This window comes from Lethenteron reissneri, chromosome 51, assembly GCF_015708825.2.
Source record: "Lethenteron reissneri isolate LAM-NWPU_2019-01 chromosome 51, ASM1570882v1, whole genome shotgun sequence".
Lineage (NCBI taxonomy): Eukaryota > Metazoa > Chordata > Hyperoartia > Petromyzontiformes > Petromyzontidae > Lethenteron > Lethenteron reissneri.
The window spans coordinates 2,151,214-2,178,469 of NC_083829.1; the positions used below are offsets into that span (position 1 = coordinate 2,151,214).

At 48.9% G+C, this 27,256-nt stretch overlaps 1 protein-coding gene across 1 annotated transcript in view; it reads left to right on the top strand.

The window, feature by feature from the left end:
• The window catches only part of LOC133355645 (guanine nucleotide-binding protein G(i) subunit alpha-1), a 71,570-nt gene that overhangs the window by 36,137 nt on the left and 8,177 nt on the right, over window positions 1-27,256 (top strand). Inside the window, exons 2-8 of the mRNA XM_061573012.1 lie at window positions 8,546-8,588; window positions 10,089-10,230; window positions 14,512-14,669; window positions 22,605-22,733; window positions 23,042-23,171; window positions 23,621-23,774; window positions 25,575-25,791. Of these exons, the coding sequence (XP_061428996.1) occupies window positions 8,546-8,588; window positions 10,089-10,230; window positions 14,512-14,669; window positions 22,605-22,733; window positions 23,042-23,171; window positions 23,621-23,774; window positions 25,575-25,765 (947 nt within the window). The 3' untranslated portion in view covers window positions 25,766-25,791. The remainder of the gene's footprint in view (window positions 1-8,545; window positions 8,589-10,088; window positions 10,231-14,511; window positions 14,670-22,604; window positions 22,734-23,041; window positions 23,172-23,620; window positions 23,775-25,574; window positions 25,792-27,256) is intronic.

The following is a 27,256-nucleotide window of genomic DNA, read 5'->3' on the forward strand; positions in this document are numbered from 1 at the left end:
GTGAGTAAATTCACAACTTTGAATTTTGAGAGTTCAAATCCATTCTGGGGAGGGGTTGACTCAGCCCATCATCTTTCCAGGGTGTATAAAATGAGATATCACTTCACGGTGGGGTCAACAGTGGGTCGCCCTATAATTTTTTGATGTTGACCCGACCATAAGAATGCGACATTTCCACCACTGGCTCTTGGCGGTGGGCAGTGGAGAGCACTGACCCACGTGGGTTGGAGTGCGTGGAACCGCGTGGACTCGGTGTTTTGAGCACTGCAAGTGACGCGACCGTGAATATGAACACTCCGGACGACAATGTGGGACACGACAGCCACGGATACCTTTGGAGTAAAGGGGCAAGCCCTGGAATAATGCCACGCGTGTGTTGTGAAGAATGGAGTGGAAGTGCTCTCTCGTTTTGTTATTACACGCGTTTTATTAACTCATTATGTCTGTTGTTGTATCCTCAAATCTTGTAACTCAATTTTAACCCACTTCCCAAGTGGTATCGACTGCAAACTTGGTATACTTATGTCATACTGATGACAATACTATATTCTATCATAAAAAAAACATATTTTTAAACATTCTTTTTTACATGTTATGTTTCGGCTTGGGTCTAATTGTCCACGCTCAACTGACGTTGGCTGTAAATCACCACGGCCCCTTACGTTATGGCAAGCTTCGGGGCCTCTTCCTGGAGTCGTGGAGTTCTTCCATTACTACTAGTAGGGTACATTTCATTAAGGCGTGTTTTTAAAAAAAAGTAAAAAAAAATATTACTCATTTGTTTGTAAATGTAGCCGGTCTGCCCTGTCCCCTCTACTCCCATGCGAGGCAGTGGGGCGGTGGGCTGCTGTTCGGCTACAATGGCCAGCAACGATACAAATAACAGAGTTCGGAGACGATGAGTTGTGTTCTGTCCTCCGGAGGAGTGGGCGGACTCCACAACAGCTGAGCACCGGGGGGGAGGGGCGAGGTGTGAAACGGCAAAACTGAATTTCAAAAAGAGCCCTTCAGAAGGGCAGTTTTCGGTATCTGCTGCATTAGCGATCAGAAACAACCCTCCACGTCTCAACATCGCGGCTCCATTTATCAGTCGCGAGTCAGCCCCAAATCTAAATTGGAGGCGTTCTTCGTACTCTAACCATGCACGTGGGGGCCTGGGGTCCAATTCCTTCTCTTACCGTCATTGTAATCATAAAAATTGCACCCGGCACTCCGTAGCAACCAGCAGAGTGGACAATTAAACGCGTGATTCATCACAGGCGAGCTCACATCGGCTACGCAAAGCAAAATTGTAACAAAAAATATGCACGCCGGCTGAAATTCTTTAACGTCTGTGTTTTAAGGGTTTGGCTTTCGGTGTCTTGAATTGGCCGACGCGTTTCTTGTTAGCGACTTTTGAGAGGTAGTGGCGTCATTCACTTTTGACGTTTCAGCTCGACTAATGTGTGGTGGCATCCTTGGGAAGATTGTGTATATTGTAGAGTGTGTATGTGTGTATACAAACTACAAGCATCACATTTATTTTATTTTTGCATGGTTTAGTTGTAGCGCAGGAAAGCGCTACAGTTGCCAGACTAATTTTAGTACACAATGTGAGCTCAAGGAAATGTTGACGCAGCAATAATAAGGTAACAAAATAAATAAATCATCTTCCGCTCTGTTTCTCCGCATAAACACGCGTTTCATTTTGGGGGGGTGGGTGTGGTTTGACCGCCTATTCGCCGTTGTGACTTACTACATCAACCAGAAGAATTTGTTTCGACAAACGAACGCTGAAAAAAGTTTAGTTCTTCTGGGTCTCACCAAGAGAGAGTCAGATGTGCTCAACAGACACCGCAGGTATAGAAGCTGTTATTTGGTTAAGAGCACTCCGTCAACATGATGAGACTTTGCAGGCGCACAAGGCAATGCTGAATAATGTGCGGCTGAAGTGTTTAACGTGGGGCGTTTACGTCACATTTTTAGTCGGCCTTTTGCGACCTGAAAAGTTGAGTTTTTTTTTTTTATTAAAGACAGACATGTGAACACTTCACAAAGTACTTCAACGAAAGAGGTGTGGGATTGCATTGGCGGTGGTGCGAAAAGCACAGACCAAAAAAAAAAACACCCTCTCAGCATTTCGTTATCAACACCGCCGTCCGTACACAGCAATACTGCATTTATGTACGTCACAGGCCAGGGTTCTTCTTCACCATGCGGCCTGGGGCCAGATGAGGCCTGCCAAGACTGTTAGAGTGACCCGCCCGAGATATGGCCCCCTTGGGATATACACGGGGGGCTCGCCGATGACATAAAGAGAAACAGATTATTGCAGCGAGATGAAGGATCGATAGATGATAAAAAGAGAGTCGTAGACAAGAGATTACACCGATTTAGCGAGATGAAAGTGAGATAACCCACGAGAGAGATGAGAAAACCTGGACAAGTGGTGCAGATTAGCGGCGTCTGTTCGTGCGATGTGTGACAGCATGTGTCCCGTCGGCACAGGGTAAATGTATTATGTGGCCCCCTGGATATTACAGCTGAAGAATGATTGCAGTTTTTGGGCAATATGCACGTATGTTAAACTTATTTCGCACCGTACGTAGGCAACCGTGCTAATCAGAGGTGCGGGGCGGGGGGGGGGACAACATACTAAACACATAAAGAAATTTTAAAGAAATCAGTTGGAGGAGCGTTCCAGACGGCCCTTCTTCGGAACAGAGAGAAGAGGGTCAGAGAGATCGACGGACAAAACCAGCATCACGGTGTCCCCCCACGCTGTGCCACTCGGGTGCACACCGCCCCTATGGATTTGCTAGATGCCCACTGAGGAGCGTTTAGAAGTCCGCTGTGCAGGAGCTGCGCCGGTTCTGCCGGAGGAAGGGACGGCGAGCCTTGGCGAGGCGCGGCGGCATCGGTGGGCTTTGCCGCGATGAAGTCGTGATCTTTGAGAGCGTTTCGACGCTCTTGTATCGGACACTCTCTCTGTTTCGATAGCCACGTTTTACATTCGTGTCCGCAAACGTGAAACTGCTCGTGTCAAAAACCACGCTTTCCGAAGCGTTATTTAAAATGCCCCACTTTTCTGCAGGGCGCCCCAGAGTGTGAAGCGCAATCTCCAGCTACAAAATCACCCGGGCGGCACAATTGTGCGCACCACAGTCGGTCAATCGGCAGTGTCGCGTGCGGTGGGGGTAAAGTGTGGGTACTCCCACCTCTTCCAAGACGTCTGGTCAGTGCGGAAGAGTAGGCCAAAAATACTCTCTCTCGTGGGGCTCTCTGGAGCTCCCTCTCGTGCCGTGTGAGGCCCTTCGGCTCAGCAGTGGCGCGACCGAGCAATCCCTGGGCCTGTGCCTGTACCATTTGTAGTGCGTGGCAAATCCTACCCTGCGTTTGTGGCCAATGTTCGAAAAAAAACATTTCCGTATAAAAATCCAGCTTTCATGGTCGATTGGCCTCCAAAGTGTCCAGTAATCGGCTCTACAATCTCCGTCAACTGTTTATATACGGTACGTGGCCAGAAGCGAATGGGTCTGTAATTCTTCAAATGCTTTTCGCGTTCTTTTTTTTGTTAACGGAGTAACGATTGAGGCAACGGCTCACGCTTGAGGTGTTCAATGCCCGTGTCATTTATCAAAGACGGCGGTGGTCGTTGGCTTCCATTTAGCTCTGTCCGTGACGTTACTCAAGAACTTTGCATTAGAGGCTCGATTTGTTGCAGTGATTCAATGTTGCCAGTGTCCTTGACAAGTCGCGTTTCTTCTTAAGGCAATTGCTGCCTCTATCTAAAGGGATAATAACTGCCACTGAATGTGGCGTTTTCACGCTCAGGTTTATTTAGTTTAACCAGGTGAGTACTCAAGAGACCAGTACGAAAGTCTAATTTTGAAAGGGGTGACCTGGATCACCAAAATCAATAAAAGCAATCTCATGAAGTAGAAATGATCGAAATATGAAATGAGAACAACTAAAACACAAATAAAAATCAGGGCAAAAACAACCAAATTTCGCAGAAGAATTCGGAAATACTTCATTAACATACATCGAATATTAAATAAAATACATTTCCTGTCGATAGAGTTGACTCGGACGAATTACTTTAAGGAAAAAAGAAACACTGCATCGTAAGCTTGAGTTCCAGAAACAGTGAAATGTGATTCAGGGTGATCGTTGCCCTCGTATGTAAACAGACAAGGACATTGTGTCATTTGCATGAATATATTTACACTCATACACACATGTCAAAGATGTGTGGACCCACAGTGTCACGAGGTAAAGCCAGCCTCCCTAACGACCACGGATTAGGTGCGAACGACTCCGAAGCACGACATCGGCTTAAGCTTCCAATGAAATTCACTTCAAAGTGGAACCTGAGCAGATGGCTATTTCGTCGAGCCGTGTGGACGCGTTTTACGATGACAGTCGTGGTGGAGGCGGTGGGAGGAGTGGGATAGACGCCTGGAGTAGATTTGCTGTCGCCTCACGCTGAGAAACTTCCTGTGAGCTGGAACTATTTATCCGCACGCCACAGGATGCGTTGGCCGTTTTATCACATAGGGCTCATTGTCCACGTTGAGGCGAGTGGAAGTGCATCATTAGTGACATTCAAAGCCTAAAAATAAAGCGTCTCTGTGTGAGTACAGTCTTTACCAATGGGCTTAAGTGTTCCTTTCTGCGTCTAAGTGTGAACACAACAGTAACAATCACAGTGGCCCTGTTCAGTCTCTATGATTTTTTTCCGACGAATAATCCACCCTTAAATTCTCCTTGATCTCGGAAGCTAAACGGATTTAGGCCTGGTTAGGACTTGGATGGGTGTCTGCCTGGCAATCCCAGGTGTTGTGGGCTTTGCCTGCCAGGTGACGAGGGGATGGCATTGCACGTTTAGCTTTTACCTGTCTGTGTTGGAGCTTCAAGCGTCACTCCCTCTTATCCGGGAGATTTCACCCGGTATTTCGGTTCATGCCCACAAGTCAAGCACTCCTTCATAGAATGGGGACAAATATTCCCAATGCACGACCCTCCTGAAAAATAGTCCTGAGACTCAGCGAGGCCTTCCTGGGTAAAGGGCACCGTAATTAGTATTGCAGATGAAGATGAATGTGCGTTTAGTGGGTATGCTTTTTGAAGAACGAGAAGAAACAACAATGTACGTCATTTGTATGCAGTTATTGTTTTGAAATAGCACTTACCTGATTATGAACATCTATTGATTTAATTACTCTACCGCAAACGAATTGGCCAAACATTGAAAGCTTTGCTCCGTGAACCAAGGGCTCTACCACTGTCACGTGTTTAACCCCCGCGTGCGTGACTTATAAAGGGATTATATTTATTGTTTTGGTTGGTTGTGATTTTAGGAGTATAAAAAGCCGTGTGAAATTCCTTGCATAGTATCGTGTATATATCACAGCAGTCCGCCACAGTGTGTATATATCACAGCCGTCTGCCCCGCACCTCCGACGATCACGGTTGGCTACGTACGGTGCGAAAGAAGTTCAACGTACATACACACAGTGGACGTGATGCACGAATGGGTAACACAGCGCTCTCGTGAACCACCTTCGCCAGACTTAATGAGCATGGAAAAGCCCTCCCTCATCTCCCATGTACAGGCCTGAGACAGTGGTGGCAATTCCACATTCCTATGACAGGGAGCAAGTATTCCTTGGACAAGCACTGTTGTCTTCCACCAAGTTGTTGCTATCGTCAGCGTGCAGCAGAGTAGACGGTGGACGATACATTTGGTTACTTGTGCTTGACAACGTTCCAATAAATACAATTATCCGTTCAAGCGCTTAAGAACGAGCGATTGTTCGCAGCGGAGCTTGGTAAGGATTAGGGCGAGATTAAAAATGTTGCCTTTTAAAGTGACGGACGGGCGTTTTACTCTCGACATTTGCTGGAAAATGTGCGAGGGGCTCTCACGCACGTGATTAGCATTCCTGGAGCTGTGAACACAATCCCCTTCTAAGGTGGCCAGCACCGATGTGGTTACGCAACTTCACACGAATACATTAATTCCGGCTCCCACCGCCCGTGCCCCTTGACGATGGCCGAGGAAGTACACCGTGGATCCTTGCATATAAATTGCTGTTTCATTTCACGTTACTTAAAACACATAGTCAGGTTTCTCGCATTAAAGTGCCAACAAGGGTACATTGAAACGTAATAGGCAAAAGCGCAGCCCTGCTGTTTGCTCGCTCACGCCACTCGTGTGGGAAGGGCCTCCGCTCGAGGGAGCTCCAGAGACCTTCTCCGGAGGGGTATTGGACCTAAATCTTGACTTAAAGCTTTCGTGTCTGCAGGAACTCATATTCTTTGGGTCTTTCGGTAAAGCCACGTAGATAGGACATTTTTTGAAAATAATAACAACATGACGTTTCGATCGCAACACAAGCAATCATCATCAGGTGACAAAAGAGGGGGAAAGCTGCTGAGGCAGGCTGTTTATAGATTGGCGGGGCAGCTGACGTTAATGTGGGAGAGGTCTCCGTAACCTGCAGTAGGTCTACGCCAATCAAAGACCTGTTTATAAATGTTTAGAGATGGGCGGGGCAGCTAACGTTAATGTGGGAGAGGTCTTCATAACCTGCAGTAGGTCTACGCCAATCAAAGACCTGTTAATAAAGGTCTAGAGATGGGCGGGGCAGCTAACGTTAATGTGGGAGAGGTCTCCATACCCGGCAGTAGGTCTACACCAATCAAAGAGCTGTTAATAAAGGTTTAGAGATGGGCGGGGCAGCTAACGTTAATGTGGGAGAGGTCTCCATACCCGGCAGTAGGTCTACACCAATCAAAGAGCAAGCCGCCATTAACTAACACAGTTAACGGTTGCTGTGTTAGTGAATGTAACTCAGAAACGAAGCTTTGGGGTGGCCATTGTATTGTGAGATATTAGCATGTCAATGTAAGAATTTTGCTTGCAAATGCAAGCTCGGAGAGAGCTGAAAAGAGCCATCGCCACATGGAGGTGGACATAGGTATTTTAGGTTATATTTGAGGTAGTGGACCTATTTTACCATGCTGGATAGACACATCTGGCAAGAGGTGGAAGTACCCACACTTTATCCCACCACACGTGACCTGCCTAATAACCGCCTCGCGGACCCATTGATACTTCTTGGTGGACAGAGGCGGGGAAATAATCAGGGGGGGAAGTAAAACAAATTTGCCCCACGTTTCTTCCACAGCGTGGATTGCACGTCCAGCGCGTGAGCCATTACACCGAAGCAGGACTGTAATGTACTCTCCCTTAATGTCCGCATGATGCCAGTGGTGAAAGCTATGCATACTTGGCATAGCCCGATGGCTCTTCGGAGAAATTATTTGTTTTTACAAAAACAGAAACTTTCTATTGGGAGGTTTCCGACTCAACAGTTGACGTTCCGTGTAATACAATGCGGTGGATGGAAAATTTTCCAAATGCTTAACAAATTGGAGACGAAAATGAAAAACAACTTAATGGATGCAACAGCTTGGTACCAATGTAAACGCTCACCTGCAGTGTCTAAGGACAGAGTGTCCTTGCAAGCAAGTGCAAGGTAATGAACGCATTTATCCTCTGGGCGAGGCACATTTTATTCCTAGCTTATTATGCAGCGAGCCCGCCCGCCCATCATCCAACGCCTCGTCAGAAAATATAAAAGTCCGGGTAGTGGAATGAACGCCGAACTGCGGCACAAGCCGACTATTGCACAACGCCATGCGCTATAAAATGTTCTTTGCAGTTGGTCGGTTGGATGGTGAATAATTGATCGTTTAGCCAACAATCCCGAGAAGGCAACAGAGTTGTGAACCCTGTAAAGGGTGATATTTGAAATGTCACGACGTGGAACGTTGCCTCGGTTAGCAACGCGATGAAAACATTCTAAAAAAGAAACAAAGGGCGATGTTGTTTTGTCGTGCTGAATGTGGACCAGCAGGGCCCATGAGGAGCTGTCGTGCACCGCTGGTGGAATGCCACTCGGCACGGAGCCCTGACCGAGCGACGTCACAGAGCCGGGGCATGGCGGTGTTGCCCCTTCCTTCATACTGACGCGTGTATCGAGGGAGGGGGGATGACCCGTGACAAAAAAATCCGCACAGATGGATGCAATCTGCTTTCTGTATTCCATCGCAACCCCAGTGGATTTGGGAGTTTCGCAAATTCGTGCGATCCCACAAACCCTCGCCTCCAAATGCTCAATTTTCTAAGGGGGGGGGGGGCAGGGTTATTCTGTTTCCTCCAACAAGAAGCCAGACTCTCATGAAATGGAATTCATGGCCAGACATCCCCAATGTGGCATGACTCTCCTAAAAAGAAAGTCTTAAGATCCAGCGAGGCTTTCCAGTGTAAACAAATCACATTACGCTTAAGGCGAAACATTGCTAAACATTTAAATGCCGTCTATGTATCAGCTGTATGCAAATCTTCGTGAGAATTATTTCATGCGAGCAAGAGTGCGGTGGAATGATTTGAAACCTCCCTCGTCATTCTTGTGCATTCTGTGCGTAAATCCCCAGGGTTGCGGGTGTTATCTTTGCGAAGCCATTCAATAAGTGATTTTGTTTGTCTTTGCAGGGGCTGGCGAGTCGGGGAAGAGCACCATAGTCAAGCAGATGAAGTAAGTGGCAGCATACGCAACTTTTAATCGTAATCCTCTCCACATTATGCTGCATAAGAAAAGTTAACGACGACACATATATCATTCGAATTCTTTATGAAGAATTCGTAAAGAAGAGAATACATATTTCATTATAGTTCCGTGTGCAATGATTGTATCATGTTCCATGTAACAAAGCTTGCTGGATGGAGGACTCCTGACTCCATGTCAGTCATAAGGGGGGTTTTCTTGACCATACTCCACCACGCCAGTCAGTGCGGGTTGGTGAATGGGGTGACCCAAGACTAGTTGGGATATCACCGATCTTAGCCATGGTCGGGAATCAAACTCGGTTCTCTTGTGTACTTAAGCACAGCACGCTAACCGTTGTGCCACCATTCCCCAGTTATAAGTGTAATTGTGTTTTTATAACACGTCATCCTCTTGACATTCCAGTCTTGCGTGTGATGGTCAATGTGCCCAGGAGCTCAATGCCAATATTGAGGTGTGGAGGGCTTCAAGGAGAACAAGTTGGTGTAGTTTTTGCTATTCCTCCTTCATTGAAGGGGCACGGACGACCGTGGTTTATCTGTGTTTTTGACGTTATAATATGTTGCTGGGCAGCAGAAGATTACGATGCGGTTTTCCTACGTGAAACAAACCTAGACAACGATTTCAACTATTTTTTTTATTTTACCAGGCAAGGCCCCCACTGCGCTATGTGACTATTTCAGAAGCGACCTGGCCACAAATGATAGCTCAACGAAGTAGCTTATCACGTGGACATTTACAGCCGCCAAATACTCTAGACGCATGATTCTAAATGTGGAGGGAAACACCAGAGGACCTGGAGAAAAGCCATCGTGACCATGGGGAGAGAGAACATGCAAACTCCAAATATTCAGGCGCCAGGGTCGGGATCGAACCCACGACCTCCTGTATAGCAGGCGAGCTAGTTAACATCTCGCCACCGTGGCACAACACTGGCGGCTTACAGGCCACGTCTCACGCGTGGCTTCTGTGTTTGTGTGCGTTGTTAAAGTGCACAACCAACGTGGGGATTAGGGCGCTTGCGATTTGGCGTAGGCGTAGGGGTCACCACGCGCGCGTGTGCTCCGTAGACATTCTTTGCAGAGTAGTGCAGGTTTTAAGGTTACGAGAGTTACGAAGTTTTTTTTACGAATAAACCCTTGTAGCCATTCACCTGGGCCTGCTCTGTGCAAACTATCGTAGAGTAGGCACACAGCCTGCCTCACGGGGCCGGCTGACCGCGTCTGCATTGGCACAAAGAGCCACCGCCACCACCGCAGTGGCAGCGGCGCGCCCCACGCTCGTTGCCACGTGGACTCTGTGGCCCATTTGCCGCCTGGGCTCTGTGCCCGTTTTTCCACGTGGGCTCTGCGCCCCTTCCGCTGTCACGAGGAGCGGCTGACTCGATTCCCCAGCGCAATTTGCCGCTGCGCTGCCTGGCCCGGACGCCCCTGGCGAGAGACGATTTCCTGACTTGTCGCCTCCTCGCAGGATCATCCACGAGGACGGCTACTCGGAGGACGAGTGCAAGCAGTACACGGCGGTCGTGTTCAGCAACGCCATTCAGTCCATCATCGCCATCATCCGAGCGATGGGGAAGCTCAAGATCGACTTCGGAGACGTTTCCAGAGCGGCAAGTAACCGCCCGTGCTTTATGTCCCGTGGCCTCCCGCCATTTAACAAACATAAATATATATGACGTGTATGAATACGGGAAAGTTGTCATTATGTCCACGATTTTATCCCAATTTGGCTGCATAGTGGTGCGATGGTTAGCACACCGGACTTGTGATAAAGAAATTGCCGGTGCGATTCTAAACCGCTGGCGTGGCAGTTTAAACAATGGTGAAAATGTATTAAATCCTCCGCCTCTGTTCGCCCAGCGGTACGAGGGAGTAAACGGCAGTTGATTGGCAGTTCACGTGGGGTGGGGTGAATTGGGGTCTGGCGTGGAAGAGTAGGCCAAGAATTCCTTTCAGGCGGTGCTCTCTAGAGCTGGGCTGCACCTCTACCCTTGTTTAATTATCAAGATTGTCCTGTCGGCATCACCTTATGAGATGCAGAAAGCATCCATTCTCGGACCTCTCGCAGAGTAATGTAACCAGGGCATCACACCCCGCACACCACATCCACTGGTTACCTCTAACCATGTGCCACCTTCCGGTAATTTGCAACCCGTAAAATATCCATGCGGAAGAATTCCGGTCCGAGAGCAATGCTTCGTGTAGAGAGTGGCTCAGCGAATAACGACTGGACATCATTGAACTACTGGACATATGTGAAAAAGAGGATCTCCAGTATAGCTCATCCGATTCCTCCTGCAGTATAAATACATATTCAGATTCTGATTGTTGTGAAGCCACATTTTCGGACCCTCCCAAAAAAGAAGTTTAATGTTTCATATCATCCAAGATTTCACATCTAGGTCAGATTTTCAAAGCGTCGTTTTGACAGCAGCCGTTTTCGTCCTGGGAAATGGGCTCACGTTGCTCAGTGTAAGCAGCAGCTACCTCGGCGACAATACCGTGTGCTTAGCTTCAACAAGCAGTGACATTTCCGCCGCGCAAAGCGCCGAACTCACCTTGTCACTGCAAATTCCTCCCCGCGCTCAGCGTAATGCGCTGCCCATTAAAACGAAACGTTTATCCTTAAAAAATTATACGCGGCATAGCGAACTGCCGAATAGTCTGATTCGATGGTTGTGTTATGACTGTTTGTGACGGTTAAGTAATTGGATGCAAATCGCACAGATTGTGCGATTTTATAGTAATGTTTTTTTTAAAACACATTTTCCCGTGCGTTTCCAATGGCAATAAATGACTTCATGTGACTTAAATTGCACGCTCAGAGCAATTAGGTGTGACAACTTTAACGCTCAACAGCGGCATCACTTTCGCTGCGGCAAATAGTCGTGTCTGAACGTGCATAACAGCGGGCGAGGGTAGGTAATGATGGATGTTGTTCATTTATTTATTTCATTATTTCCTGAAGTCGTGCCCGCCTTCATTTCCCTCTTCACGCTTGCATTCCTGAAGCAGGGATGAGAAACCGCCGTGCCCTGATGGCCGATTATAATTATTAACCAGAGATCCTGGAGGGAGAACCCACGGGAACAGATCGCACTCAAATCTCTGCAAAAGTGAGATTTCTTTAAAACTGCCTTTTTGTGTTTCGTTTTTTGTCCTTCTCCCGCACCGCCGATCAGCACGGTTGACTATGTATGGTGCCAAAGAAGTTGAACATACATACATTTAAACCATTGCCGTACTGAATGAGAATCGGAACAGAATCCGAATACGTGCACACGGGGCCTATTAGAGTTGGGGCCCGTTTTTTTTGGGTCACCCTGTATGTATTTGTACTGGAGGAATCCGATGAGGTGTTAAGCTCTTTATCACAAATGTCCAGTGCTGCCATCTCCTTAGTCACCTCCCAACCAAAGCCCCTGACACGTGGTATTCCCAGACAGTGTGCGATCTAGCCCTGCTTGTCTTCGTAGTTCGGACGAAACAGTAGGTGCGTGAAATAAATTCGATCATAGGCAGCATATATAGAGAGGCATTTCTCACGTGACAAATCAAACCAATAGATGTCATTACAAGAGCACGAAAACACAAATATAAATGGATAACACTCAACGGTCAACACGTATGGGCTCATGAAACGATTTGCTGGCATCTGCCAACTCACAGAGAAGCGAGGCTTGGGAGTAAACTCTGCGTGATCCACCAACCATTGCCTGCCAAAGACACGAGCTGGAGCCTCGGTACAATGCTGCCAGGCTCGGCACAGAACTAGAAAGTGCTGCCCATCGTGCCAAAGAAGTTCTTCCATCCATCGGCGTGACCTCCGGGTTCAGAGGTCGGCGAACGGCAGCACTTGCCCTTGGCTACAGGCCCCCGCGATCGTCGTTCCCTGCTGCTGGGCTGGGTCCACGCCTCGAGGTCGCGCACGGTCACAGCGTCCGCCCTTGTCTGCCGCTTGCCCTGCTGCTGCCTTTCGATGTTGTCTCAAAGCGCGAGCAGGCGCAACAATTGAGCTCACCGCGAGTCTCGGACAACTTGTCTGGAATACGTTGCCACCTTCCTCCGTCTGGATAAAGCCAGCATTATTCTTCTCCCTGTCCCTTAGGCTTTTGAGCCACTGGGGCATGACACGGTTGTTCCTTTTCACCGATATCCCCTTGCAGTGGTCCACAACACTTCTCTATATGCGTTGTTGCCTCTTTCAACCGAGACGGCTTCCATCCTGTCCGATATTCGATATTGGCCGTCCAGACGGATCATCGTCTTCATCCTCCCCTTGCGCCGTGCGGAGCATTTCCCCCATTCTCCGGATTTCCATTATTTTTTTTCACAAATTCTCGCTTCATGTGTTTTTTTGCTCCACGTGCATCCTATTCTCAAGCATCCTCGCAAAGTGTGACCACCTTGGTCGAGCAGTGCAGCCAAGGCCAGTCGAGGTTGTGAAAGAAAAGGACGCCACCGGAGCTATGCACTTTAAATCTATATTTAAAACTCATTCCTTTAGAACTGATTTTTGTGTTTAGTTTGCTGTCACTCCCCCCCACACCTCCGATGAGCACGGTTGCCTACGTGCGTTGCGAAAGAAATTCAACATACGTGCAAAGAAGCTGCTTGATAAAGGAAAAAAACACAAATCAATATTTTTTGGTTAATGGCAGTGAGTATTATTGCCAAAGCTTTTGAGTTTGTTGTTATTTGTGCTTGTGCACCACCGCCAATTCGGTATCAAATAAATATAATTGGCCCTATGAAGGGCCAACTCTGCCCATGCTGCGGCGATGCAAGGGCAAACAGCCCGAAGAGGGGCAACTCGTTCCAAGCGCAGGCCCAAACCGCCGGCAGTGACGCGAGCGAGCAGCTTGCAAGGCTGCGGCCTCGACCCTTTGTCTCCCGTTCGGCACCCTCGCGTGTGCCCCGGCGGGGAGCCATCGGGTCCCCCGGCACAGCTGGGTAGCTGCGTGGATTTAGGCTGGCCAGGGCAAAGAGTGGACATGCGCTATCTCGGCGCAATGCCACTCGCGTAATGATGTCAGTTGGTAAAGGCAGTGTCGTTGACCTGTCGGCTAAATCGGGCTTCCGCCGGGCAGCGGTGTAAAAAGCTTGACGCTGTCACGACGCTGCAAAATTGAAGGACGACTAATTCATTGGAACGTGAATTTGCTGGAGCTGCAGCCGGTTAATTTCGTTTCCGTCACGCACTTTTTGGCCAAACATCTGGCTGGCCGGCGCTGTGAGAAAAAAAGTCCCTTGACTCGCTGCTGTCAGGGATATCAGCAGCGGTCACTCGGTATGAGAGTCCCAAGTTCAAATTCAGGTGGAGGTTCATCTCCGCCTATCACTTCTCTGGGTGGCTAAAGCGCATTAAAACTTCGTGGGAATGTGGCATTTCCACCGCCAACTTGGCACCTCTGAGCCTTCTGCGTGGGTATGCTCACGGCAGTGTCCATTTAGTCAGCATTGTGTCTTATAGTCATAGTCCTTGTCCAGTTGTTGTCAACAACCTGTGGAATTTTGTCTCGTCTGAGTCTGTGGTTTTTACATACTCATTCCCTTAGTATGGTCCGTAATTATCAGGTTAGCTAGTCAGTGAACATGATGAATAATTAATAAACATACATAGAAAATCCCCATTCTTGGAATTCGTCAGTTCACTGCAGTAGTCTCTATTCAAAGGTAATTTATCGGCATCTGCGTCATTATTCAGACTCATTAATTTTGTCCGTTCATACTGCAGCCGTGCCCTCAGTGTTTGGTGGGCAGTTTGAAGTGATTGTCACACCTACAGATTCTCATCCGCTCATAATAATTGAGTAAAATAAAATAAAAATACCGGAACAAAATGCCTCGTGACTGAGATCTCACGGAATGGAATGAACGCTTGTGTGCAGGAGGACGCGCGGCAACTGTTCGTGCTGGCCGGAGTGGCCGAGGAGGGCGTCATGACCCCCGACCTCTCGGAGGTCATCAAGCGGCTGTGGTCCGACAGCGGCGTGCAGGCCTGCTTCCGCCGCTCGCGCGAGTACCAGCTCAACGACTCGGCCGCCTAGTGAGTGACCATGGACCGTGGCGGCACACATCCAATTGCCCCTTTTGCTGCTGGCACGTCCGCTGCATGTGCCAGCGCAGGGGCACCTCACGGTACGGGTTGTTTATTTGTCCTTTCTTGTTCTCCCCCCACTGGTGCTCTCCCGCCGAGCCAGAAACAAACCCGCAATCGCGAGACGTCCGAATGAGGCTCTGCGCGTGGGTGTGGCAGCCCTTTCCTCTGGGTTGGAGATGGGGCAGTGTTGCGTGCGAGTGGTCAGCGGGCGGTGCGAGACTGACCAGCGGCGGTGGTGCGAGACCGGAGTGTGGTGGGGCATGGGGGGGGCGGTGGTGTGGGGGAGGGGTGTTGTGTTTGCGTTGCTTAGTAGCAGCAGCAGGCTTGACACCAATGCAATGTTCGCTTTTTAAAACAGGACCGATTCTCACGCCGGTGAAATACGTTCATCTCGCACTGAATGAACGATGCTCAGGATGTACAACAGCTATTTGGATGTAGTGTACGCTACCGCCGATTGTTATTCTCAGCGACGAGTGATGCGTGAACTGGCCTTGCCCCCTTTCCATCCTCACACCAACCCGCACTGACTAGTGCCGGGAAGTACGGTCAAACGACGCTCATAACCAGCAGTGTCCAGAGGACCTTCGTTTGTTCCACTTCGTATTGGACTGTTTTTTTTTTTGTTCCATTCTGCCCGTGAATTTGACGATGAAAAAATTAACCCGTAAAAACAAAGTTTTTCACTCTAAATCCTTTATATGCGTGGCGGCTAGAGTCCTCTCGTCCTCTGGCTTGAGATGGCTGCCACCTATGGGTCAGATGATTGTCTGCCACCATTAAGCAATTGGTAATTAAATATTTTAAAAAATTTCCCTAAACAGTGTAAAATTTTGGAAAAATTTTTTTACAAAAATATAATTGTCACGCACAACGAGTCTGTGTGGAAAATGTCAGCTCGATTGGATCACGGGAAGTGGGTTAAAAAACGACCGAAAGATTTGCACGGTCGTAAGCAAGCAAGCAAGCACGCAAGCACGCAAGCAAGCAAGCAAGCGAACTTAATATAAAGGATTTAAAAAGAAGAGTATTGAGACGTGCCTCAAGACGAGGGAGTTTTCAATCTGTGCATACAGCCAGCTAAATGATGTACGGGGGGGGGAGAAACATCGGCACACCGAGCAAGACAAAAGGAACACAATCTGATCAGCGTAAAGAGTGTGCAAAGTCTCATGGAGAGGTGGCACATTCCGAGAGGCAGGAGGAGGAACACTCGGATCAAGCAACAAAACACACGTCAGCGATGTATGCGTGTGTGTTGAACTATTTCGCACCGTTCGTAGCCAACTGTGGGGGAACGACAACAAACTAAACACAAGAAGCAGTTCTAAAGAAATTAGTTTTTTCAATGTAGATTATATAAAAATGCATAGCTCCCAGCTGCTTCCTAATAAAGGAAGAGCATTCCAGACGGCCGCAGAAGCACGATGTTCGATGGCTTAGCCAAAAGCCGTTGCTGCGAGGGCGACCGAAGTTTGCGCGTGACGGTTTGGGCAGGACACGTCGCGAGAAGGGTTGACGGTCGAAGGACGAGACTGTAACGGGCACGACAATGCGGGAAATGGAGCGATTAAATCAGCTCGCGTACAACGAGGGAGGATTGATCGCGGCATCGTGAGACCGTGAAGATGCAGCGGATGGATGATGAATGACCGTTTGTTTTGGACGTTGAAGTTGCTGCTATCCGTCCAGTACAAAATTGTCTAAACATCCACAATGGAAACATCACGAGGCTCTGCCGGAGACGGACGAGGCAACAATTACGATTATTATTTGTAACAGCGGGTGTTTTCGCTCGATAGCACAAACGATTCCTCAGCATGGACACAATCGCGGGCGGGAACAACGCGGCATTTTGAACGAACCGCAAGACCTCATTCACCCAATAAATAATAAAGTGATAAGGGATTCATCACGCGAAAGGTTAAAGGTGCAGCCCTGCAATTGCTCGCTCACGCCACTGCTGGCAGAACGGGCCTCCGCTAGAGTAAGCTCGAGAGCAGCCCTTCTACAGAGAGGGTACACATTGGCCTACTCCTCCACGCTGGCCAGACGTCTTGCAGGAGGCGGGAACAGCCATAGGGGCCGTCCATAAATGACGTCACGCACCTAGGGGGTGGGGGGGGGGGTCAGACATTTGTGACGATGTGTGACGAGGGGGGGGGGGAGTTGAGAAACGTGACGTCACATCAAAATGCGCAATTTTAAATAAATATAGACAACACGTTCAACTTAATTAAAAAGACTTTGTAATAAATGTTTTCTCTTACAACATCAGAGTGCAGCGCCACATTAAATACGCACTACAATGACAATAGTTTAAAGCGATTCGAAGCATGTTTTATTTTTTTGTGGTGGGGTGGGCAGAGCTTTGTGACGTCATATTTGAGGGGGGGGTCTGACTTTTTGTGACGTCGTGTGACGAAGGGAGGGGGGGTCAAAAATCGTCCAAAATCGCGTGACGTCATTTATAGACGGTCCCATACGCAACCCCGGCCACACGTGAGCGACTGTGGACAGTGGCGGCGGTGAGGGGGGGGGGCGTCGTTACGACTGCCGCGCCAGGGAGATGGGGTCCAACCCGGCCATCTCAGGATTGCAAGTCCAGCGGTGCTATAACCGCTACACCATCGTGGGCTGCATCCACGTTGTTTATTCACCCCGCCCCCCACCCACCCCCGCCAGATAGGACTGCCATAATAACGTCGGCTCGTTCTGACGCAAGCTACTTTGGCAGGTTTGACCTCGGGTTTTTCCACACAATGACACAACGCGGCCGGCAACCCCTGCGATGAAATGCCATTTTATATTCGTCAGACTGCAAACCCCGTCTCGATGTTGTGCAACCGCCAAATTAATTGCTCGTAACTTCTTATTCAAGCCAAAAAAAGAGATTTTCATTACGGGTTCATTCGAGGTGCACTGTCGCAAAATAATGAGGTTTTCAAAGGCTCTGGCGTGAATTAGATTCATACTCATAGTGAATTAGATTACGCTTTTGGCAGTGGCGACGCCAGGCGTAAGCAAAGCAAGCAAAAGTGCAGGGCCCCAGGGGCCTCAAGGGGGCCCTGGAATCGGGAGGAAAATAGTGCGTCAATTATCTTATCAGCTCAAATTCAAATAAACATGACCACCGAAATTGACGTAAATGGAATATACCTTCTCATTTTTATTCCCACATCTATCTCCATGTATATATTTTTGCTCTTTCATTCATCTCACGACATCTCTAGCTCTTGTCCACATCTCTTCTGTCACCTCACGAGGATTGTATAAGGTAAAAGCGGGGTCCCCCCCCCCCGAATGATTCCTGCTCAGGGCCTCCAATGGGCCAGCACCACCACTGGCTTTTGTTAATTGTGTGGGATGGTAGCTATGCACGTGGCCGGTAATCCAACACTCTGCAGGCAGCGAGCGTTGGTGGATCACCGCACAAATGTTGCGAAACTCCCTTCCCGTAGGCGTCGAGACAGAAAATTGTGCACTCCACCTGTTCCATCTGTACGGGATAGAGTGTTGCTCCCTCGCACGCGTGGCATTTCTCTGCGTGCTCTGGTCTCCTCCCACACGTATAAACACTCATTAATTGGCCAATAACACCTTGATACACAGAGGACCGCAGAGCTTGGGCAATCGTTGGTGCTGGCTCACTGGCCGGCTGCCAGCTTGCCGCTTGTCTGTGCCTCGTGGGTTGTTCTCTCCCTTCTTCGACTGTGCCAGCCAAGACTGTGGCAGCGCCATGACGGTTCTGTGGGTGAGAGTCATACTCGATTGCAATACCACCGCCATCTTGTGGCTTCATTACATCACTGCATGGCAAATGATTATTCACGGTTTTTTTGTTTTTGGGCCTCTGGGGGATGAATGCGATGCTGTCGTACGTGTTTTGAGGGTGGAGCAGCGCACTGCCCCTAAAAAGCCCCCCCCCCCCACCCCCGAGTTCGATTCTCAGCCGCGGCGAGTAGATGTAAACTAGTCCTCAACCTCCACCCTTCAAGCCGCAATGGCTAGTGCGGTGAAGTATGGTTCAGTTCAGCTCCATGACTAACTCGGCATGGGGAGACCATCCAGCAGCGGATTAAAAAAACAGAGCTGTAAATACAAATTAAAATAGTTTCATGCAGATTTTATGGCGCGGCTTACCGGTGTTTTTAATTTAAGTGGATTCCATTCATGCTTGTTCTTCATTTTACAACCAAATTGACTCAGCAATATACTGCATCAAACAAAAATAATTTGTATGCAGTTCAAAACTGAAAAATTTTCTCTTACAAAAAATATTTGCATAAAACTAACTTCCATTACACCCCGAAGGCGATTAGCACCAACGATTGCAAATGAGGTAAAACCGTACATTTGGTGCTTTCTATTACATCAGCAGTGGTTCAAACCGCCTTCGGAATTAATTTAAGTTAGTGCGCTGAAGCTCGCGCTTGATTATAGCCGGGGCTGCCCTGGGCTGAGCTGCGGAAAATAATTCCCTGCCGTCCTCCCGCACATACAATGCTGTGCGTTACCATTCCGCTCGTGACCAGCCAGGCTCGCTTGTGGGTTTCAAAGATGCAACAGACAACACGCAGAGAAAGTCATTCGAGAATTTACACTCAGTGGGGAGGGTCACAGTGATGCCCATTGCTTTGGCTCGAGCCACCGCCGCGTGGGTTGTCGCGTTGGTGCCACGCAGCGCGCTCTCCGACGTGTCATCGGCTCGGAACATAAACTACAAACGATAAAACAATGTTTTATTTTACCGGGTAAGGCCCACGAAGCCTAGATAGCTCTGTTTCAAAAGCAACCTGGCCAGAAATGATAGCTCAACGAAGTGGCTTATCGCGTGTAAATGTATAGCAGCCAAATGCTCGAAAAGCAAGTTTTTACATTTGGAGGGAAAAACCGGAGAACCTGGAGACAAATCCATGCAACACGCAAACTCCAAATCTAAATAGGCGTCAAGGTTGGGATCGAACCCATGACCCCCTGCATAGCAGGCGAGGTAGTTAACATCTGGCCACATCACGCGAAATGACAGCACATGGTGCAACCCAAGGATGCATCGGAGGAGAGCTCTTACATCGACTCCGGGCAGCAATGATAGCGCGTGACATTTGAAAGTTCTCCGAAATCTTCATGCAATGCGGAGCCCTTGTCGTTCGCGCGGCTTTCGCAACACGGGGGTGGCAAAGTTTAAATTCTAGTCACGTAAACCATTTACAAATTGCACCATATGGGGCGCCGCGCGTTTTTATTTGACTTAACAGCCCGAGCACCATAAAGTTTACTATTCATTCCTCAAAGAAACATGAGACATTTATCGATCTGAACTGTATCAGGGGGATGGCGGAGGAGGAAAGTCACCCGGAGCCTTCAGAGTTTGTACCCTGGCTCTGCGCTCTGTTGTCTACAAACAGGCACTGGTTGCAGGGCGCCTTGCCAATTTGTAGTCGTGCCCCAACTTAACGTCTTATCGGATCGAGTGAGTCGTGCAGTTTGGATTTGCACCATTCTTATAGCGCCACCAGGCTATGCTGTGCAGACAACAGTCTGCAGTAACTTCCCAATAGGTGCCGATGATTGCTATATGTTTCCCAAATGAGTAATTTGCGGGTTATCATTTTTTTATGTGGCAAGCTTGGAACATGACGCCGGAACGATATTGTTTAACTTGGAACTTGCGAAGTCAACGGCGCGTAGCGTGTATGGTCTTTACACCCACAGTATTCATCTTCTTGGTTCTTTTGGTAAAGTCACGTAGAAGGGAAATAATAAAATAATAAAAATAAAACATAATAAAATTATTCTCACGTTTCAGCCACGACGCAAGCAGCCGTCCTCAGGTGAAGAACAGGTCTGTCGGAAAGACAGCGTCTGAATGGAACACCACCAGGCTTGGAGCGTATATTTAAGCTGGGTTTCCATAAATATGCTAAATTTCGTCTTGATATGCAAATTATTTTGTCAAGGCGCTCTTCTCCCTCCAACCCAGCTTAAATATACGCTCCAAGCCTGGTGGTGTTTCATTCAGACGCTGTCTTTCCGACAGACCTGTTCTTCACCTGAGGACGGCTGCTTGCGTTGTGGCCGAAACGTCGTGAGAATTATTTTATTATGTTTTATTTTTATTATTTTATTATTTCCCTTCTACGTGACTTTACCGAAAGAACCAAGAAGATGAATCCCTGCAGTCACGAAATATTTAAATCGTAAATCGAAACCCACAGTATTATTACACTGGCCAACACACTTTGTCTGGAATAAGGTATTCCAACGGTTTTAAGGCAATTTTGGGGTGCTGATTCCAAATGTGGCATCAGTTTTTGTCTATCACATCAGGTTTTTGAGATATCAAATATTGCATTTTCAATAAAAACTGCAGAAGAAAAATATTAAATAAATGTGGATTTCTACATAAAATGATATTATAAACACACTATCCTAAAAATACAGCACCATATTTTAACACTAAAGCAGTCACTGACTCGCAACAACTTGCAATCATAAGTGACCAAGTTAATTTCGGGTAAAATTAATGAAAATTGGGTATGCCGATAGCATAAAATGAGATGCGATAGAGCAAATCTGAGATGAGATTTGGAATCAGCACTCTGAAATTAGTCTAAAACAGCTGCAAAAGTCCAGGCCAGAAATTTTATTTTTGTTGACCAGTGTTATTTGTCTTAGTTTAATGCTGCGAAAAAAGGTCCCATATATATAACTGCTCTGATACTCGTGTAGTGATGTTAAATGGATCACGACGGCGCGTCGCACCAAGTGGCGTTGAAACAAGCGCAGAGGCTAACACAACGTGCAGTACCGCTCAGTGGGCCACTATGGGCATGGTACTGGGTGCGAGCAGGAGGAAGTCTGATGAGTCCTACCGACAGAGTAGGGGATAGCAGCCTCCACAAGCGCCGCAGGGAATCACCACAGAGCCGGCCGCTGGGAGAGTGGCGGCTGGGGGCAGCTGGTGGTACGGGCCATGTGAGGACGAGTCACGTGATGAGCCGGGGTGAGTAATGTGGGCCAAAGGTGAACGAGGGGGCACGGGGGGGAGTAGCTGAGAACGTCTGGAGAGTTCCCGAAAGAGACGTGGTTAAGGGCGGAGCCAGAGAGGGAACAGGTGCTGTGTAGCCTGGAACCGTCGGGAATATTCTGGACGTAGGGTGCGGCCGAGGGTGGAGCCAGGCCGCGCCAAGAGAGATAAAAGGGAAGCCCCGATCACAGATCCGGGCTGTCTGCAGGTGAAGTGGAACCCAAGTGCTACGTCTACGTCTCCGACATCGTGGGTCAGGCAGCCCGTTGGCTGCTCTGACCCGATTATAGTTATCCCGTATGCAAGAGAAATAGGTGTATTGTGGTTCCATGCGTAACAAGAGTGAGAATAGGTGTATTTAGCCCCGTGTGTAACGGTGTTGCGTAAAGTGTAGAATCAACGTTGTTGCCTCGTAAATAGTGTCTCTGAATGACTCCCTACATTTGCATTGTCTTTGGGGTTCTCTGGTCTGACACTGGTGAAACAATGACATAAAGAAGGCTGTCTCTGGTGTAGGCCAATCGGTTGCAAAGACAATGTGTATATTATTATCAGAGCGTGTTGTTTGCATATTTTGCCACAAGTACGTGTGGTTAATGCGGACTTAATCCCTTGCAAAAAGGGTCATCTGCTTGGTGTTTGAACATCTCAACACCTCGTTGTTTCATTGCCAGGAAGGGTAAAACACCTATTCTTGTGTTCCATACTCGAACGATGTTAAAGTGGACTCCCGTCATCGCCCTCCAGTTCCTCGTGCCCACCGGGTCGTCGTCGCGTCGCACGACGACGACCGCCGCTACCGCTGTAACCCCCCCGCTCGCGCGTGTGTTTGGCTCGTGCGGCTTTTGCAGCTACCTGAACGACCTGGAGAGAATATCGAACCTCAGCTACATCCCCACGCAGCAGGACGTGCTGCGCACGCGCGTGAAAACCACGGGCATCGTGGAGACTCACTTCACCTTCAAGGACCTCCACTTCAAGTGAGCGGCACCTCCAGGTCGTAGCCGCAGGCCCATCGCCACGGTAGGCCACGCAAATGGTAAAAGGTGCAGCCCTGCAATTGCTCGCTCGCGCCCATTGCTGGCGGAAGGGTCTCCACTCGTGGAAGCTCTAGGGAGGCCCTCTCGAGCGTATTGAGCACTGAACACCACACGATCATACCTGTGTGCCTATTGCTAGAGTAGCCCCGTAAAAGGTAAACGGTGCAGCCCCGCAATTGCTCGCTCATGCCCATTGCTGGCGGAAGGGTCTGGGTGGCGATGTGAGCTGAACGGATGGCTCTGCCCAGGATGTTCGACGTGGGAGGGCAGAGGTCGGAGCGAAAGAAGTGGATCCACTGCTTCGAGGGCGTCACTGCCATCATCTTCTGCGTGGCGCTCAGCGCGTACGATCTGGTGCTGGCGGAGGATGAGGAGACGGTGAGTTGAGAGCTCGCGTCACTGCCGACGTCGGGCCTCGGAAGCTACGCAGGGTTCATCCTTCCTACTACTCGGATGATGGACCGCCCAGGAAAACCGGGTGTTGTAGGTTCGGGTTGTGGTTGATGAATTAACCAAGAGACGGCGTATAATTAAACGTGGTGCCTAAGGCACCTTGCAAGATATGATATGTTAAGTGATCATCTGCGGGCAAAACCCCATAAAATTACCTCCAACACTCGCATTAGGGAATACAATTTTTTTACCCAAAACCCAATTTGGCGTGCACTTAACTTTAATTAACCTGACAAGATGTAAACGAGCCGGCCGCACATCGAACCAGCTGCTGCTGCTGCTGCTGGTGCTGACAAGGCACCTCATTAGGCTGACGAATCGATGCTTGGCGCACCGCAGCGAGCTCATGTGCCCATTGTTGTTCGCCTTTGCAGAACCGCATGCACGAGAGCATGAAGCTCTTCGACAGCATCTGCAACAACAAGTGGTTCACGGAGACGTCCATCATCCTGTTCCTCAACAAGAAGGACCTCTTCGAGGAGAAGATCAACAAGAGTCCCCTGTCCATCTGCTTCGCCGAGTACACCGGTAAATCTGGCAGGCCGAGACGACCAGCGGCTCCATTGTTATCAGGGTATCAGTTGATAGTTTGCCATTATTCATGGAACTTTCCCAATGCGCTGCTGGATGAAGGCCTCTCCTAGTGCCGTGCCAGTCATGTGGGTTGCTTGACCGTTCTTCGGCACACTGGTCAGTGTGGGTTGCTGGAGGAGTGCAGGATGCCATTCGCCACTGACCGAGAATATTGCTCAGATAACTGGGATCATAGCCCAATGCGCTCACCAAGATATCACTGCTCCCCCCCCCCTCCGCCTATTAGCACTGTAATTTGTTTACAAAATGTAACAAATAGATGGTACCATACCTCTGTGCATGTGTAGTCACTGAATCGGAGACACTAAGAGTTGGAGGCACTCTGTTTATTAACACGCACCAACGGGGTAACACTTTCAAATAATCCGTCTATAGTCGACTACGGTTCCCAGTCAGGACAGTGGGTAGATTGCTTGACTGGCGATGCCAAGACGGTGAAGACGGAGACGACTGTAAAGACTCCAGCAGCATGATGGGGATCCCACTCCAAACGACAGCCCCGAGGTCCCCTCTCGGGGCCCCTCTCATGCTGTCAGCGTAGCCTGGCTCCACCCCCGGCCACGCCCCCTTTCTAGAAGCTACCCGCGGGTTCATGGTGTGTCCCTTCCGTGACCTTTCCCCGAGATCCCCCTCTGGTCTATCACGTGGCCTGATGCTGTCTGGGCTGCTGTAAGCTGCAGATCTCCTTCCCCGCCAGCAGCCAGCACTATGCTGCTACATAGCTAATTCTATGTCACTACACATGTATGTTCCGCTCAGAAGCATTAAGCATTCCATCAAATTAATTAAGTTCAGAAATATGCACAATTTTGAGTAGCATTTCCTTCATGCCATATTGCCTGCTATTTAATTCACTGTCCTTCATTCAACCCAGCGAGAGCTCTTTTGGATTCACTACCGTTTCTATTTTATGTAAATCTGGGAATGATTGTGTTTTTTTACACTTCGGCTGCTGGTGATTAACACATTTATTTGATTTGGCCTTGGACACTGACAAACACTGGCTGAATCTAGTGAATGATGGCTTGGGCTGGACACGTTTGGCTATGTATGATGCGAAAGAAGTTCAACATACGTACATTCTTGACCAATGGTCAAGAATAAAGACAGCACGGCAGCCAATGGATGGGACGGGTCCAAAAGGAGGACGCCTACCGAGGAGACAGAGCGCCGAAATCAGCCGGTGGGCGGGTGTCAGGTGGATTGTCGAATCACAGGACTGCGAGAGCTGGCGACGGCTTGGGGTGGCCTTCATCCCGCAGTGGATTGATCGTGGCTGACGGTGATGACGATGATGATATCCCGATGAAAGTTCTTAGTGTCTGCAGAAATGGAACATCTGTCCCTTGCAGCGTCACACTTATGCGAGCGAACATAACCCTACTGTGACCATTACTTAACATCAATTTAAGTTCGTGGAATATTCGACGGTTATTTTTTTTTCCTCCAATTTCTTAATTAGCTTCATCGCCGTACTTGCTTTGGTAAATTGTTTCCCTTTTTGTCATTTTGGCGAGCCGGGTCGCTCTTGCAAATGAGACTCATCCTGGTCACTCGAGCTGTGATATGGCTAAACGAAATAAAAACTTGAATCCCCCTCCCCTGACTAGGGCCGCCCACACGGAGGGGCTCGGGGTGGCGTGGGTGAGCCTAACGCCAGTGATCGCTGGGTCCCCCCCCCGCTCCCCGTCTATCTCTCCTTCGCTGTGGCTACCCCCCACCCCCCCCCCCCAGGCTCCAACACGTACGAGGAGGCGGCAGCGTACATCCAGTGTCAGTTTGAGGATCTGAACAAGAGGAAGGACACCAAGGAGATCTACTCACACTTCACCTGCGCCACCGACACCAAGAACGTGCAGTTCGTCTTCGACGCCGTCACCGACGTCATCATCAAGAACAACCTCAAGGACTGCGGCCTCTTCTGATGCGGCCGGATCGTTTGTTCTGCCAGGTGGGGGGTCTTTGCAGAAAGACAAGACAAAGATCCTCCCCGCTGTTAGCGAGTCGCGCCTATGAAGGCCGGCTCGGCACACGACGGGGTGGATGGCCAATACTACGCCCGGCCGCCTTTGTCTTCCCAGTGGCAACGTTTACACACCGCACCAGGTACTCATTTGAGGCCCAGGACCGGTTCAGAAAATTAATCGGAACTCGTGTTGACCCCGAGCAAGGAATGGAACTCGGGTCGTCGGGTTCGTAGAGCAGTGTGTGAACCATGACAATACCCGTTAGGACACCGCGCTACGAATATGGCGACCCCCGAGTTCGATTCCCACTCGCAGAAAAACATATATATCTGAACCGGTCTTGAGCCTCCCCTAGGTCGACTCAGCATTAAATTGGTATTTGGTGTGGTGTATAAAAATCAGTACTGGGGATACAAAGGTGACCAGGCATGGTGCTTGCCACCTGCCCCCTCGTGCGCCATACTACCTTTGATAGGTGCTTACTAGTTTAACACGTAGGCTTTCGCGACCAATATCATCGATAATATAGGTGTTTTGGGTTAGATTGCGTAAATATGTAAATGTTACGTTAAACCCGCCACCACCGACACAGCCAACTAGTAAATAATTACAACTAACTTCATCAGGCGACAGACTGATAATTACTGGCGAAATGTCGTACTCAAGATTGTAAATGTTGTGGCTTGGCTCCCCAACACACCGTTGTGCTGTACTAGTGACGAATTGGCCACGTTCTGTTTACGTGACAACCCTTACTAGTTGACTGTGTCGGGTGGTGGTGGGTTTTAACGACACATTTAGATATTTACACGATCTAACCCAAAAAAACCTCCATTATAGATGTTTACTAACAGCACTTGCTGCTGTGCCCTGAAAAGGTTGAACGGGGATTCTGTGATTTCATGGTTGATTTGTGACATGAGTGGTGTAGATAATTATTCCATTTCCACGTTTCTTAAGTTACTCACACTTAACGAATATTTGTTTAACTGTATGCCATCATCATAATCATCATCGTCGGCCATGGCCAATCCACTGCTGGATGATCCTCTCCCAAGCTGCTGCCACGCTCCACCCAGCAACCAACTCCTCAGTTGATTTTCCTCTCAGACGTTGTTGTATTCCTTGGCTGTAACTCTGTGAAGGGAAGGGATAAGGAGGGGGGAGAAGGAGGGAGGGATAAGAGGATTTGGGGGGAGGATGGGGAATAGGATCCGGAGCAGACCTTGTGTTCATTCATCAATTCATTCCTGGAGGCAAGATGAGTTGCCATTGCGAAAGAGCTTGTTAGCTCAATGGGCTTCACTCGGGAAACGAACTTCTAATTCGACTATTCTTGAACTACGGCTGTCATCCTCTCCAGCGACGAGTCCTGCCCAAGCCCGCTTACTTTTTATACGGTTTGAAATTACGTGTTTAACCTGTGTATGTTCTTTAATCTCATGTCAT